The sequence below is a fragment of the Wyeomyia smithii genome, chromosome 1, assembly GCF_029784165.1.
Source record: "Wyeomyia smithii strain HCP4-BCI-WySm-NY-G18 chromosome 1, ASM2978416v1, whole genome shotgun sequence".
NCBI lineage: Eukaryota > Metazoa > Arthropoda > Insecta > Diptera > Culicidae > Wyeomyia > Wyeomyia smithii.
In genome coordinates this window covers 195,339,043-195,356,587 of record NC_073694.1, presented here as the reverse complement: position 1 = coordinate 195,356,587, position 17,545 = coordinate 195,339,043, and the positions used below count along the sequence as shown (strand labels likewise).

General features: G+C 38.3%; 1 protein-coding gene across 7 annotated transcripts in view; it reads right to left on the bottom strand.

Moving 5' to 3' along the window:
• Nucleotides 1-17,545, bottom strand: part of LOC129733949 (twitchin) — an 82,881-nt gene that overhangs the window by 52,581 nt on the left and 12,755 nt on the right. For 5 of the 7 annotated variants that reach the window (XM_055695578.1, XM_055695584.1, XM_055695583.1 and 2 more), the window contains exons 2-7: nucleotides 16,397-16,990; nucleotides 4,312-4,333; nucleotides 3,785-3,947; nucleotides 3,576-3,717; nucleotides 2,703-2,838; nucleotides 2,345-2,548 (exon numbers count right to left, since the gene is read on the bottom strand). In XM_055695578.1, the coding sequence (XP_055551553.1) occupies nucleotides 2,345-2,548; nucleotides 2,703-2,838; nucleotides 3,576-3,717; nucleotides 3,785-3,947; nucleotides 4,312-4,333; nucleotides 16,397-16,706 (977 nt within the window). In that variant the 5' untranslated portion in view covers nucleotides 16,707-16,990. Of the gene's footprint in view, nucleotides 1-2,344; nucleotides 2,549-2,702; nucleotides 2,839-3,575; nucleotides 3,718-3,784; nucleotides 3,948-4,070; nucleotides 4,093-4,311; nucleotides 4,334-16,396; nucleotides 16,991-17,545 lie in introns of all 7 variants that reach the window. The other 2 variants (XM_055695579.1, XM_055695582.1) reach the window with 2 other exon arrangements.

The window sequence follows — 17,545 nt, the reverse complement described above, 5'->3', positions numbered from 1 at the left end:
CTATTATTGGCAATACCGCTATAGAGAAGTGGCATATTTTTTTGTTTTATCCGTGCTTGTGTGTAATGTGATTATACCTTACTTTTCACACGCTATCGACCCTACTATACCGTACCGCGCCTCCTTCCTCCTGCCAAATATCGCCAATTATAATTCCCTGGAGAAGTTTCGCCGTGCGCTCTTCTGGCCAGTTTTATTGATAAGAGGAACTCATTTTTTGTAAAGAGGAAGTCACACAAAGGTATTATATAATTCAGTGTAGAAGAAGAGTGAGTGGTTAATAGGCTGAGAATAAACCCATGCTAAAGTCCTTTTTGATATTGAATGGTCTTTCTACAAAGGTTCGAGCCCACGACCATCCGCTTGACAAAGCGGACTTTGTAACCTTGCGGCTTCGCAGCTCCCCTGTAAATTCAATTGGTGTGAAAACTACTACCCCGAATGAAACCGGCTCCGAAAAGTCCGCTCTTGGTTCAATCAAGAATCTGGTACAAATGGTACATAAATTTGTCTGAATCGATGCTAATCTTTTCGGTTCAAAGCGTCACTTCCGTTCTAAAAATACTAATGTAGGAAAGTATTTGAATATCTTCTTTAGTTTTGAATAGCTTTCCAAAAGCATAAAGTTGCCACATTGGATTTCAAAATGCAATCGGACATTTGTGTCCAGTTTTTAGGTGTAATCCGAGAATCGAAAATAAATAAGTATTCTAGGGTTTTTGAAGGCTTTCTATAGTTCAAGTTAACTTTCAATAAACCGGCAACCGCCATCTTGGATTTAAAAATAGCATTGAACAATATGTTCGGTCTCTGGACTTCAAGATTCATTTTCAAGATATGACCGAGGACCTGAAAATACCCATATTCATCGATTTCATTTAGAAATTTTCCTTATAAAATCTACACGCTTTTATCAAGAAGAACCCTTTTCCACCTAGCAAGCCCATGACCACCTCCTTTGAATGAGAAATACGAATGCCAGGTTTGGTTCAAATCGATTCAATCATTTCAGAGTTATGATGGAACATAATATATGTATGTGAAATTAACTGGTGGACCACAAGTGAGCAATGATTTGGACAGTAGTAGTTACTTTGAGCTTCAGCTTGAACGATCGCATATTTTGTAGTTGCTTCTCCGTGATGGATTTCAGCTAGTAAAGTTGCACGACTAACCATATATAGATGGCTATTTGGGATTGATTTATCATCTTTAATGTACAACACTTCAGTAGCTTCTGTTTTGTAAAGATCGACTACGGCGCCAGCCACGTCCTTACGGTCGTTAGAGAAGGAAAGAAGAAAATATTATAATCGTTGTTGCCAGAGACCGAGTTTACCTCTGCATCTCTAACGACTTTTAACTTTCCTATTTTTATAGGAAATACTTTTAACTTTCCTATTTTTATAGAACTTTATTACCGAGCCTCGTTTAGTTACTCCGCAAAATATTGGCGATTATAACTGCTTAAAGAGGTATTCATTCAACTGTTCAACTTTTTCTTCTGGAATTTAGCGTATAGGATGGGTAAAGGAGAGGGGTGGAAGAAAGCCTGAAAGTAAACCCATCCCGAGCAGGAGAAAACATCATTATACTATCACAACCAGATATTGGAAATACAACTCATTTTGATCTTAATATGATTTACATAATTGGTAAAATAACAAAAAAGAATACCAAAATATTGTTCCTCCAAGACTGTATGAATAACAAAGCTTGATTTTTCAACAACAAACCAATAATTCGCATGAAAAATCACGAAAATGACCGATTAAGATATTTTCAACTTATTGAACACTGAATGCATAACTGATATATTTTGAATAATCAATAACGAACAATTTTCACTTAAAAACTTACTTTTATTGAGATATTTTAAAATCAACTCAAATATCTCATTGAAAGCATATCAAAAATTTTTATGATATCAAAATTTTATGATATTTTCTTATGCATGTTTGAAACGTGAATATCTTTCGAATAACACGATAAGTCCTAATAGTAAAATATGTTATTGATGAGTTATGATTTTGTTATGCTCTCTTGCCCAGGGTGCGTAAAAGTCCCTTCGACGCCGAATGGTCTGATTCTACAAGGATTCGAACCCATGGCCATTCACTTGTCAAAGCAAACTCTTCAACCATGAGAGCTCCCCTTGATTGCAAGAGTAGTAGTCATTTTCAATCAGAAAGTGTGTTCTGTATTATTCTTCATACTAAAAGGTATTAAATTATTCTTTCGCTACTCTGTTAGAAATCATTCCATTGTTCAATCGATAACCTGCCCCCTAGTTCGACCTGTGCTTGGTGCCTAGCTAGTTGGGTATAACGGACCAGAAACTTACACTAGTTTCGCACTTGAATCGAAGTTCAAGTTTATGGTCGCCGTCGAGTCACCGTGTTTGTTCTTCGCCAGGAAGTTGTACACGCCCCGATCTAACTGCTTGACGTCCTTGATTGTGAACCGTATCAGATAGCAGTGGTTCTGATCTTCCTCTACCTCACTTTGGAACCTGCCGCTCATCTGGATTTCGTTTTTCTCGTGATACCTGAAGAGGGGGAAGTTCAGTCGCGCGAGAGCGGAAAGAAAGAGACGGGCGTACAATTGATTAGGAACACAGAATCCAGGACAAGATCATACTAATCGGCTCGAGAGGTGAAACTACTAATAACACACAAAATAACAAACAAAAGAACACTTGCCATGTGTACGTTGGTTTCGGATCACCGATACATCTACACTCAAATATAATATTCTTGCCGTCATCGGATTGTCGTGTGACAGGTCGTTCAGTAAAGGCTGGTTTAAAACCATCCGCTGGGACCGGAACTTCCTCACCTAGAGAATGGAATGGGGAAATGGGCGGGAAAGCAATAGTTGTGGTTTAAGAAGATGATTTTCTTTTGTTTTCGCTTATGGTAAAGATCTCTCAATACATTTACTTTTTACTCAAAAGAGCGCTTCGTTCGTTCTTCTACCAACTAGTATTGGTTTTATCTTAGTTTCGTATATCTCTCTCTCTTTACTTTTTCGTCCGTGAATATGGTGCATGTATTAATCTCTTATTTTGAATTCAAAAGATAGATTCGTTGGTTTTGCTTCTTGAATATATTTTTAAAGCGACTTTTTTTTGACTTTTTATACAACAACTCAGCCGATATTGTTGTTACGATAGCAATCACAGCGGTGTTTGAGCACTTTATTTAACAAACTATAAGAATGATCTAAATAATGATGATGAAAAAGTTTCAATATTTACAAACAATATTAGACTAACGAGTTATAGGAAAGATAAGCGAATAACTAATATTGCAGTTCAGAAATTGAAACGATCAGAATCACTTTTTATCACATTCTCTATCCAAATAATTGTGATCATTTCAACAAATAAAACGACTGATGATACATGGATGGCAAATCTACAAACGAAACCGTATAAACACTGGCTGCCATTGAAAAAATAAAACATTTGTTAGATGACCTACGGAAGTGATGCGCTTAATGAGAGAAGGCTGTATGAAAGATGGTGACAGAAAAATAAAAACTAGAGGAATGCTTCCAGCGGTCATACTCACTGTCGAAGTTCAAGCTGATTGTGGCGCTCGATTCGCCCAACTCGTTCTTGGCCGTCACCTTGTACTTGCCCGAGTCCTCGAACGTCACGTTGTCGACCTCCAGTGTTGCGAAGTAAAGTTTGCCATCGTTTTGTACTTTAAACTGGAACGAGGGGCAGTAAGTCAAGCGGGGTTTTCAAAGGTTATCTTCAAGAGAGGAGGAGTCTTACCTTATGCCTTGGGGTGAAATCGATTACTTTACTGTTGTGGGCCCATCGGATTTGCGGTTTTGGATCGGCCTGAATCCGACACTCGAAGATCAACCGCTTGCCGTCGTTCTCCTGCTGGATCGAGGGTTTCTTAATGAAGGTCGGCGCGAGACCATCGATTTGTCTGCGAACGGTAATAGTTACGATTAGAATTGTGTTGCTTTTGAATCATAGTAGATAGTGAAGAAAGCTAGGAAGTGTATTCAGAATGCGAAACAGATCTACAAAAAATTCAATGGCTACGCACCGTTCTCGCTTCTCTACTCGCTCTGTGGGTGGAAAAGTCGATCAGCGAGTTTCCAGTTGGTAGGCAAGCGTGGGTCACAGCGAAAGCAAGCGTAAGCGTGTCGAAAAGAGCAGCAGCAGTTAGGCATGTAAAGCATTATTGAAAATTTATAAATTTCTCGTTTGAAAGGTTAAAGAGTGATAAAAATAGCGGTTACACCAAGACTATTCATTTTAACACAACAAATTGTTTACAGACTTACTTCTCCACGGGTTCATCAACGGCTGTTGGTGTTCAACGTGTATCAAGATTACAATTGACGATAGTGATGATTCGAACAATACGATTGGTTAGTCACGTAGAACATGGAAGTGAAGTAATAGAGAAGAGTTACAATGTATTTAGAAATGATTTTCAATTTGTGCTCGTGCTTACAATAGCACCAATCATTTCAGTTATTTGCGATAGACACATCAAAATCCGCAGAATTATTAAAAAATTAAATGAATTGAAAAAGTAATCACCCTTAATTTTTAAAGCACCTTTCGGAGAAGTTCTACCGTATTAAAAATAAATTTTGTGGTCGCTATGTGGCCATGGATGCAACAAAACTCCACCCCTTTATTCCGGAGTTTTATTGGCCGTTTGCTGTGTGGACCAAATTCGCCTAAATAATCGTCGCCAAAGCATGGGATGTGCACGTAATATACTCAACGACGATCTCGAAAAACAATGAAGAAGGACTACCCCATAGCGCTGTTAAAGCAATCAAAGGAAGAAGTAAAAATACGACTCCATTTGTCGAAGAAAGAAGAGCTGTTTTATCAACTATTTCAGAAATTGATATATTGATTAGCCATAAATGAAAGAAACAACAACTGAATTGATTTGAATTGATGTAAAAAATACCTCCCTCAGTGTTTTTTCCTTGTTCTGAGAACCTATTAGGATACTTACTAGATCAAATAAATCGTTTTGACTTTAAGAATATATTTTATCATTAATAATTATTCAGAACTATTATAAAATTCTGGCAGCACGGCTGGCTCTAGTGCATGTTGGAACTATCCGCTTAATTAAATTTGTATTTAATCTGTTTTGTCATCGATTTACTCGCTGAAACTAGTGCGTTTTGTGTAGGGAGAGTGTTGGGATACTGTGGTGGTACTCGTATATCCAACGGATGATACTTAAACATGTACCCACTAGTGAAACTTTTGACATTACTACTGCCGTACCGACCGACATCGTCGGAATAGAAATTAATGGGAGTTGTGACAACGGGGTTTTGCTTAGTGTTCTTATTAGCGTTGCGCCGAATAATAGAGCTGGGAAAGAGTTTTTTTGTGAAAAGTATCGAATTTCAGTTTACAGAATAGTGGTTTTAATTTGAGCTTGTCTAAAGTAAGTCACATTAAGTCAAGAATAAATTGGTTTTTATTTTTCTCAATCTATCATCATGTTTCGTTGAATATTCGGCCGTCTGTTCAGCCGAATATTCGGCCGAACGGACGGCCGAATATTCAACAGAACATGATGATTGAATGAGAAAAAATAAAAACCAAATTACTCATGAATTAAAATGGATTACCCTAGACAAGGTCTAGTTTAAATCATTATTCGATAATCCGAATATTCGGCAATTTTCAAAAATATTTTTTCCCCAGTCCTATTGTTCGGTGCATCTCTAGTTCTTATTACTGATTAAGGTGATTATTTTTATCTATCTTTTTGGCATCTATCTAAGAAGTAATCGCGAGCAAATGTTAATGTACTATGTGCTTAATGCTTCAAAGTTCGCGTTCGTATTTTGTAAACATGTGATAAAAGTTAAACAGCCGGGTGCCATGTTCAACAAGTAATATTCGCTTGTCTGGAGAAAGTGCTTATACATCGATAATATTGCTATACAATGCTATATGCATTCCATTCTTCACGCGCGACATTGGCAGGTGTCTGATCGCCATAATAGAAGCAACGAACCCGGCGAGCACTTACTGTGCGGCATTTTGACGCACTTTTGCATACACTAGAGGCTTAAAAACCCACAGAACAGATTGAAAAGCTATGATCTTGTGAGGGCAACTATTTTCAGCTTCAGGGTAACATTTGTTTACTTCTGTCGACCAAAGAAATCTTTACAACCTGGTTATCAAACAATCATGTTGAAACGCTGGATTTCGACGTGACACGATTCAGCTCGACTGTATTTTTATTGTCATTTTTTGAATAAACTCAACCCCGTTTGGTATATTATGCATTAACGCATATTTTAAAATTTGTGGGTTTGAATGTTTTGACCATTTTTAAATTGATTAGGTGCCTTAGCTTATTCATCTTGGTGAGTTCGTCCAGGCGCGTTCTACACGCAAAAGTTCAAGCTTTAATCATCCAATGTGTTCTTTCAATTCGCACAGAATTTGCTCTGACTTCGCACAACCAATGCGTGATACGCATAACGCAAAAGTTGTACAAGAAATACATTGACAGAGATCAAAATCAGAATATGTATCATATACACAAAAATCGTAATGTCTCGGTAAACTTCGGCTTCAGGCGAACGATCAGTTTCGGGGCGCTCAAAAAACCGTTCTTTACTTTCGCGAGCCGGTGCGTATCAACGGCTCGTGCATCCCTAAAATCGTCAGCAACCGAAACAGCCAATAGCGAGCCTTGTTGCCGCGAAAGTTATTGACGCTGGTGCCAGTAACGCAGAACCAAATGTATGTGAATGAAACCAGAGTCATAATTGAATGCAAAATGTTTTGGACTAATCTCATGTTTTTGTTTGTTGTTAATGATTGATTGATGTTTTCAAATGACCTGATTCATGAAAGTGAATCGATCAGACAATAATTTCTTCAATGGAGTCAGTACCCAACTCATCAGTATTGATTGCTGGTTGCACTGTTTTAACGATGCCAACCTTCCGATGCTCAGGCTGATGCTTTCTAAGTGTAGTGGTTTGGAGCTGCGCAATACATTCAAAATACGCTAGAGCATCAAATGGGTTATGCCCAACGCACATGCGTTGTACTGGTTCCAATTTTAATCAGTAAATGCGCTAATTTCGCTCACAAAAGATCTGGTTACGCACACTCCAACTTTTGCGTGTAGTTTTTTCTCGGAGAGGAAAACGAAACAAAGATTCTGCGCGTGCTATGCTGTTTGTTCCCAGTATGACTATAACTCAAGGGTAAATTGGTATAAAACGCCAAGATTCATTTAGTTCCGAAATATGAAAATAATAAAATACGAGAATGTTGTGAATCTTAAGCATTTCATGGAACCAACCATCAAAAAAAGTTTAGTAGTTATCTCTAACAACAAAAATGAACAGAAATAAACCTGTTCCGTACCTGCATCATTAACATCTCAATGACTAGAAGATGTAATAGAGAAACGTTCAGGTGTGTTTCGTGGTGTTTCTCTGCTTAAAGATTCAATCCGTGTTTTTCTTGAAGCATAATTTGGAATCGAGCGTAACTCCCAGATCCATAACTATCGTATCGCGATTCAAAACAGTTAATCGTAAACTGTCGTCGTAGGGATACAATGCATGTTTTCGACCGCTGGAAGATGGCAGAGCACTTAGACACATTAAGTGGCATCCTGTTAATCTTACACCTGCCCTCGAAGGCTTCCCAATGCAGTTGTGGCATCTGAGCGCCTAGAGATTTTTTAATTGTGCTGTATAGTATTGGAACATCTGTGTAGGATAGGCCCAAGGTGGCTACCTTGAGGAACGCCAGATGTAACGGAGAACAGAAAAGAGGTGTAATCACCGAGTTTGACAGCCATAGTTCTGCCAGTGAGATAGGATCGAAGCCAATAAGCAAGTTGTTGTTAATTCTAATTTTATCGAATTTTGTCAAAGCAATCTTATGGTTTACTTTGCCGAAAGCTGTGGAGAGATCGGTATATATATAGCGTTCACTTGATCATCGCGTTCAATCTCATGAATGATAAACGATGTAAAGGTGATCAGCTTCGTCGTCGTCGAGCGCTTGTACATAAATCAATGCTAGTCCGGGGAGATTACGTGCGAAAAATCATGACCCAATTTGCAAAGATTTTTTTTTTTTTTCAAACAACTGAACGAAGACAGAATATAAGTGATGTGATTCCACGATAATTACCAACAGTCCGGTTGCACCCTTTTTTGTGGATAATGAAGATTTATGAATTTTTCCAGCATTCGGGGACAACACCCATCGTCAAAGATAGGTTGAAAACCTTAGCCAGAGATGCAGCAAGCAAATCTAAACATCATTTTAGAATGAAAGAGGGAATACCATCAGACCCAGACCCAGTCGAAATTTCCATCTGGTTCTCGGCTGCAATCACCATGTCTCTACCAATAATGAACGGTGTAACGAACAAGCTCATGGTAGGAACATTATTTGTGGCATCTGCAATATCAAAGGTATTTATTTTTCCATATAAAATACGCTGCAAAATTGCGTGCAAAACAAGTCGGCAATGTCCTCGACGGTGTCTTCTTTATTAGTCTCGTTAGTCATACTAGAAGGTAATCCAAATTCTTAACGTTGATTTTTCACATAGCTCCAGAACTTTTGTAATTGGGTTTTAGACGATTCTGCAGATTGCATTGGTAGTTTTTGTACGAAGCGCTTTTGTGGCGTTTATAGGCACTATTGGCGCGTATGTATTAAGTTTGCGAGATACAGGTTTCGCCATTTCAAGTCTCTTATAGATCAGAATTTGACCAGATTGGATTAGCTGGCTTACGGTTAAGTTTTTCAGGCACAAACTGATCAATAGCGTAAAGTAGAACATTACACATCGTCGATTCTGCGGGGTAAACATCGGCACAGCTAAGCGAAATGGTCCAGTCGACACTACCTAGAAAGTTGTTTATTCCCACAAAATCTGCTTTAAAAAAGTTGTAATAACCAGGTGATTCCTTCGAAACGATACTCAGGATGTATTTCTAGCGTCATTAGTAGAGGTGGATGATGTCTGCAAAATTCGACAAGCGGCGCCGGAGCCCAAGTTCCTCACCAATAAAACACAAATCAAGCAAACGCTTGTTGGTGTTGGTGGGCCTGGCAGTAAAATACGCATCGAGTAAAGCAGATGGTACTAGTCTGATCAAGCAAGAATTGTTGGGGAATCGAATGTTGTTGATACCGTGGAGACATAATATCGTACTAAGATTAAGGTCGCCGGAATCGCGCACAAAATTGTCAAAAAGACGCCTGAGAGTAACAAATCATTTCCGGTGTGCAACTCCTGATGGGCAACCAGCCACCGGAAAAAAATCAGATTTGAAGCTGCGTCACAATCGCAGCATCGGTATGTAGAAAATCGAAAAATCTAATCAATTTCGGCTCACTAACAAATCGTGTGCACGTTTTTATGTACAATTTTATGGATTGATAGCTAGTTGAATGCAAACATTTATCAATAGCACCGGTAGGGTAGAGAAATGTACTGGTACGCTACAGTATTCACACGACAGCAGCAAGATTTTTGTGATTACCTCTGTGGAATGAAACACTACGCGACAAGAGCCGCTACCGAAGTTTCATACGATCTGCTTTATCTCTTGCTTTTTGTCACGAATTCAATATGAGCGACAATTATCTCGCTCACTTCTTTTTATATTGTTGTCATTGTATAGACAATCTCTGGCTCGTGTGTTATTGACTGTAGCTATCACTTAGCTCAATTTCTATTTGGGCACGAGGACGTTATTTGAATTTGTAAGATTCATGCTTTTATTGTCCTGTTTTTGATTAAATATGCTAAATTTGGATGAGACTTTCGCTACAGCGAACTATTTTCGAATGAAAAAGTTGAGAAGGAGGGATTCAAATTTTCTGGTGTACACGATTGATGATATTTTTCGGCAGTACATACATAGTAATTATTGATTTTCCATCTTATTACAATTATTGTCATTCGCACAATGCGACAGTCGAGATATCGAAGCGTCTGGAGATCGGCACAAAAGAGAATCGTTAACCATCCGTGTTGGCTTTAAGTCACACGATTCTCTCAAATAGAGAAGCGTACAGTTGAACGCTGCTGTCGCAGTCTGCAAGAGAGGCAACAGTATTTTTCGATACGGTGTCATGCAAAAATGTCAACTGTTCGACCCACTAAGCACCGGAAACAAAAATTAAACGCGTTGCCTTTCCCGAGATATAATAAATTACACGTTTGAGAAACAGCTGCTTATTTGGTCTCAAAAGCGTCGTCACAACTGGTTTTCGCTCAAAGCTTCAACAACGTGCACTGCCTCGAAGCGCTTTATTGCTCCTTATTCCGTCGTATTTTGGAATACTCCGCTATCGTATGGTGTCTTTTCTACCGAAACACAAATCAGCGGATTGAAGCTGTGCAGCGAAAATTTGTCCGTCTTGCCTTAAGGCAGTTTCCTCGGCGATTACTCACGTAACCGAGCTACGAAAGTCGCTGTAGAACTACTGGAAGAAAGGCAAAATTTGGCCAAAACGTGTTTCGTAGAAGACCTACAGGGAACCATCGATTGCCCCTTATTGCTCAACTTTCTGGACATAAACACAAAAGGACGTAACGCTTCACTTTCATACGTTTTCAAGCAACCGATCTTCATTGTTTTTTTTTTTCTATTTTGCTCGAAATTGCACAAAGGCAAGTCAATGTGACGGGATTGTTTGCAAGGTTTTTGTATGCAAGTGTTGTATCGTACTCTTCAGGCTTGTACGAACTCTTGAGTTTTCATACGTGAACAATGTGAGAAGAAGCCTCACTTCGAATCAATTAAGGTTAACCTGTGTTGAGGCAAAAAATGGCCGACTCCGAGCCACCACTTCAAATTTTCAAAAGCACGAGACTCGGAAATAGTGAATGCGTTTCCTGTGAAAACGCTATTTTTTGATGGCCTTACCATGGAGTCGTCCACTATTTTTCCATGGTTTTTCCCCGCTTTTGGGATCAGAAACAGCACGAACTTTACCTCTAACCTATGGTATGCAACGCAGAGTAACACTAGCTCTAGAATTCGGCCTACAGGGGAATTAGCACTTCTTTTCTCTCCTGGAGTACCCTAAGGTAAACTATCGTTCCTCAAGCACAACCAATATAGTTCCCAATTAGTTTTTCTTGGGGTTTTTTGATGTTCATAATTCGGCTTTATAACGCCAGCACCAACAGTGTGGGTAGGTGATAAGGGTGAGCAATAGAATAGGTGGCAGTAGAATGTAATACGATTTTTTTTTTGTTAGTAGCTTAAGTATTTATGATAAATATCAGTAAATAATGAGTATGTGTGTCCAATCACAAATGGTGACTTCTCAACACTGTTAGAAATTTGTAATTTTAATTGTTAGTAGGGATTTAAACCTACTTGTCAGAAAAGGGGAAGTAAACTTACAACTAACTTAATTGCTAACTTATTGGCTATAAAGAGAGCTTATCGTAACAATTGAGGATTGCAACGATTTTTGTCGAAAATTGTTAATAATTTTATTTGACATAGCTTCTAATGGTTCAACACCAGTAAGTCTATGTAATTCGAGTGTACCAAACCAAGGAGGACGCTTCAAAATCATTTTAAGAATTTTATTCTGAAACCTTTGTAGCGTTTTCTTCCTTGTTGTTGACCAGATCGGTACAGCATAAAGCATTGCTGGTCTAAAAATTTGTTTGTAAATCAAAAGTTTGTTCTTTAAACAAAGTTTAGAATTCCTGTTAATGAGAGGATATAAACATCTCGTATATTTGATGCACTTGGCTTGTATACTCTCAATGTGCTCTTTGAAAATAAGTTTTTTATCATAAATTAGTCCCAAGTACTTAACCTTGTCGGACCAACTTAAAATAACCCCATTCATCTTGACAACGTGATTATTGTTTGGCTTGAGGAAAGAAGCCCTAGGCTTATGCGGCAAAATTATCATTTGAGTTTTAGAAGCATTGGGAGAGATTTTCCACTTTTGCAAGTAGGAAGAAAAAATATCTAAACTTTTCTGCAATCGACTGCATATGACACGAAGACTTTTTCCTTTTACGGAAATGCTTGTGTCATCGCAGAACAATGACTTTGTGCATCCTGGAGGCAAATCCGGAAGATCTGAAGTGAATATGTTGTACAGGACTGGACCCAAGACTGAACCTTGAGGCACACCTGCTCCGACAGGAAATCTATCAGATTTTGAATTCTGATAGACAACCTGCAGAGTTCGATCAGTAAGATAATTTTTTAAAATTTTGATTAGGAAAATTGGAAAATTAAAAGTTTGCAATTTCGCAATTAAACCTTTATGCCAAATTTTGTTGAATGCTTTTTCTATGTCTAAAAGAGCAGCTCCAGTGGAATAACCTTCAGGTTTGTTAGCTCGTATCATATTAGTTACTCTGAGCAATTGATGAGTTGTGGAATGCCCATGGCGAAATCCAAACTGATCATTTGCAAAAATGGAATTTTTACGTTGATGTGTGACATCATTCCGTTAAGAATAATTCTCTCAAACAGTTTACTTATTGAAGAAAGCAAACTGATTGGTCGATAACTTGAAACTTCAGCTGGGTTCTTATCCGGTTTTAAAATTGGAGTATTTTTGCATTTTTCCATAATTTGGGAAAATATGCAATTTTGAAGCAGCAATTGAAAATTTTCACTGAAAATTCCATTGTGCTCTCAGGGAGAAGTTTGATTAGTATACTAAAGATTCCATCGTCACCAGGTGCTTTCATATTTTTGAAATTTTTAATCATTGATTTAATCTCATTCAAGTTAGTTTCAATTATTTCTGCAGGTAAAAAAATCTAGGAAGAAATTAAATCAAATTGACGTGTGACTTCATTTTCAATTGGACTCACAAAATTCAAATTTGAGTTATGAACACTCTCAAACTGCTGAGCAAGTCTTTGAGCCTTTTGTTCATTGGATACAAGAAAACGTTCACCATCTTTTAAAACTGGAATAGGCTTTGAAAGTTTCTTAAGAATCTTCGACAGCTTCCAAAAAGGTTTTGAATATGGTTTCAATTTTTCTACTTTAGTCTCGAAATTTTGATTTCTCAGAAGAGTAAATCTATGTTTAATCTCTTTCTGTAAATCTTTATAAATAGTTTTAAAAACAGGGTCACGAGAACGTTGATATTGACGTCTGCGGACATTTTTCAAACGAATTAGAAGTTAAAGATTTTCGTCAATTATTGGTGAATCAAATTGCACTTGAGCCTTTGGAACAGAATAATTCCTGGCATCAACAATTGCACATTTTAATGCTTCCAAAGCGGAATCAATATTCACTTCGTTTTGCAAATCAAGCTCATTATTGAAATTTCTCTCAATATGAGTTTTGTATCTTTCCCAATTAGCCTTGTTATAATTAAAAACAGAGCTCATAGGGTTTAAAACTGATTCATGTGATAAAGAAAAAGTTATTGGAAGATGGTCAGAATCAAAGTCAGCATGTGTGATCAAATCACTACATACATGACTTTGATCTGTTAGCACCAAATCAATTGTTGATAAGTTTCTTACAGAAGAAAAGCATGTAGGACTATTCGGAGACAAAATAGAATAGTATCCTGAAGAACAATCATTGAATAAAATTTTGCCATTGTAATTACTTTGAGAATTATTCCATGAACGATGTTTAGCGTTAATATCGCCGATTATAAAAAATTTCGAACGACTTCTGGTGAGTTTTTGTAAATCACCTTTAAAATAATTTTTGTGCTCGCGTGTGCATTGAAATGGTAAATATGCTGCGGCAATAAATAAAATCTCAACTTTCGTCTCAAGATGGGGAAGAGTACGATGTTTGATTCGGCGATGATTAACAATTGCAACTCCACCGCCGTAACCCTGAATCCTATCATATCTATGAACCACGTAATTGGGATCATATTTCAATTTTATGTTAGGTTTCAAAAATGTTTCAGTAATAATTGCAATATGCACATTATTTACTGTTAAAAAATTAAAAAGCTCATTCTCATTGGCCTTCAATGAGCGAGCATTCCAATTTAAAATTTTGATCGGTTTATTTAAAATCATTGCTCAATTTTATTGGCGTTATTGGTACGCTTGGAGAATTTTGTTTTTAAGTTTGTTTTGATTGGGAAATTGATATTTGATTGCGGGTTCAAGTCCCGTCTAGATGCGGTATATTTTTCCAAGACTGTATCGTAATTTTCAGCTCGCTTATATTTCGTTTCCCCAGCTGCATACACTGTCTGCCTTAATGGATTTTTTCATCAAATCTAATAAGGTTGCAAACTGCTCCGGATTATTGCATACACGATATATTTTATAGGTTTGTATTTGGTTATCAGTCCTTAAACTGAAAATTGCCATATTGAGGTTCAAAATGGCGTCAAACATTGATTTTCTGTTTTCAAAGTATCATCCTGGCTCTGGGAGAAATCCAACATAGCTTCTAATTGACCGGAAGTCGCCATCTTGAACTGTTCAGAGAAAAAAGGCGGCATTTTGAATTGGAAAGTGGTGTCGGATATTATGCTGGATATGAACCTCCAGCATGAGAGAGGACCTGAATATAGCCAAAGATAACTAGAACAAGATACCTAACTTCCATATTTTTCATACATTTTGAATATGACCGATTTCCGACGGTTAGTGCTGCCTGATGATCTGATGATCGATGATCTGATGACTTAAATTCTCATAAAATTGTCACTATGAGCAAAACCGATTTATCGTGCATAGTCCGTCATCGATCGTTGAGCTGTTCAAGGTTGTATATGAAAAAAGATGTAGCAGTTTGGTCAGTTCGATGCTTAAGATAACATGCAGATTAATGATATTGTCATTTTTTGCACTTAATGCTATTGTCTCCCAGATGGTCTCGAAGTACGATGCTGGCCTAACAAGCCGGTCGTCGTAGGTTCGAGTCCGTAGCGCTAGCCCCGCAATTGTCCTGTACACTAAACAGTTGGCTGCGAAGTCTGTGTATAATAAACAGAAGGTCATGTTCCGAATCGGAATGTAGCACCAAGGCTTTGCTTTGCTTTGCTATTGCCATATTGTTTGCAATTCAAAGTACGAAAGGAAAGCGTGAAATTGATTGTCAGAGTGGGGGTTTATATCGAGGGATTATATTTATTTTCAGGTCCAATTCTACCAAAACTCAAAGTTTGATATGTCGCAAGTAGGGTTTTAGAACCATTGTGCATATGGTCAGGTTCACCGGGGCACCCGATTTTTGCTTCATTAACCTCGGCAAGAGTGGGAAACTTGGCTGTAGAGCGTGCTCATGGCGGTTATCAGGAAGTTCTGATGGTACGCTTAATTTAAAATGATGCGCCGATAATTCTTGATTCTTCCGGAAAGTTTAATGTTTGAGAACTAAACATTCGTACCGTACAGTCGTCCACATGGATACTTAAATATATGTTTCACCTTTCAGCAATCATGTCTTGGCCTTGTCGTCAGTTTATTTTGACGTTAAGTATACATCATATTAACAGTGTATAAATTAGTTCGACTTTTGCTCACTCGCAGTGACAATCATGTCCGATGAATTTTGCAAGAGTCAGGTATCTTGTTCTAGACATTTTTGATATAACCTTATTCAATAATTACATTCAGAAGAAAACTTTACCCTTGATAACACTGGTTGACGAAAGCAAAAAAAGGTTGCCCCAAAAAGATTATAGCTTTTAAACCATTTCTGTGAATTTTCGAGCCCTTAGTGTATGCAGATGTGCGTCAAAGTTCGGCAGAGTTATTGCTCGCCTGGTTCATCGCTTCTTCGTTGGCTTATGGGAAAACTAATCTAAGTGTCTGAGAAAGATGCCCTCACTAGGGGCTCCGAAATAGACAGGAATGGTTAAAAACAATATTTTTTTCTTAGTTTGAGCTATCAGGCAAAACCTGCGTTTACCAGTGTATTTTGGTAGAATATATAGATATGAATAAAAATCAAACAACTTTTTTGGCACATTTTTCGTCAGCTTTGGGATAGTTTTTAAACTTCTCTTTCCATTCTTTCCGTGCACATATTTCATGTTTTTTTTTTTAATTTAAATTCTACAGCAATGCACGGTACAGTCCCTCCACAATTATTGGTCAGCTGCAATTATGGGTCACTTTTACGAAAATATGTCTATTATCACTGTGCGTGTAACAGTTAAACAGACAACAAAAAAGAACAGAGAAGCACAATGATATGCTACACACGAAGAGCTTAGTGCTACTCTCAATATCGTTGAAAAATACACTGAAAAAATGTAGGCAAGCTTAACAAAATATTTTTTCTGCGATACTAAAATTTTTGAACAAGTATATAATCGAGCACAACAATAAAATTTGAATTATCATAACAAATCAAATCCACAACCACCAACAGCGGGGATACTTACGACTGAAATTGAGATTGATCGAGGCGGAAACCTCGCCCATACGGTTCTTGGCCTTCACCTTGTACAGCCCGGCATCGGTGTCGATGACGTCGTCCAGCTCGAGCACCACAAAGTACTTGTTCTCGCCGAACGACTGGATCTTGAACTTGGTGCGGGCATTCTGTGACAACAGTTCTTCACTGCGGTACCACTCAATCGCCGGTTTCGGCTTCGCGATCAGCTGACACTCGAACACTAGCCGATTGCCATCGTCCTCCTGGCGCAGCTGCGGCTTCTGGGTGAAGCTCGGCGCAAAATCATGGTCCGCCATGTTTTACACACCACCCGCGCACATACACTGAGCTTAAAATACTGCTAAACACTGACTTGCTTGTGGAATTGCTCCCAGCAGTATAACATTTACACTGGTTCCGCAGAGGGTTTCCCTCCTTCCTGTTTGTGTGGCTGGGCTGATCCGGTTTCAGTGGGGTAGAATATCACTTTTCACCTTCACCGTTCACTTTTCACTAATTGGGAACTTTTCCCACTTTCTCGTGACAGAAATAAACTTTTCGCTGACGTACGTGTGTGTGATTCAAATGCTGCGTTCCAACTCTGAATGAAAAAAAAAAAGAACATTAGATTCTAGCAATATACAAAGTGCGTCAGCGTCATTGCAACAAATGTTGGCTGTGAGAGATTTGCGTTGTACGGACCTAATTAGCTTAAGAAACAATTTATTTCCTGTGAAATATTCCTTTTAACTCTACACAAACATCAATCATAGTGTAAACAATCGATCAGTGGTACTGTGAGTTTCATTCATGGCAGAAAGCGTCCAATATCTGGCGTTCCGATCACTAATCGCCTTCCTGCCGTGCCTGTTTCACTTCCGGCGGTGAGCTAAAAATAACCGCGTTGAAAAAAAGAGAAAAAAAAACATTCACCAATTTCCGGCGCTCTGCATGCTACCGACTTGTTTACACTTCCACCCACCGCTTTGCGGCGGCGCGGATTTCGCCATAAATTTGGATCCCGAAAATAGACGTCACCGTTTTGGCCCGAGCTGCAGAGAACCAACAATAGCACTGGGTGACTATGGCTTGAAATAGAAGTGGAGTTAGTCATATTTTTCTTCAAAAATCAGAGAAAAATGTGTGCGAGTTCATA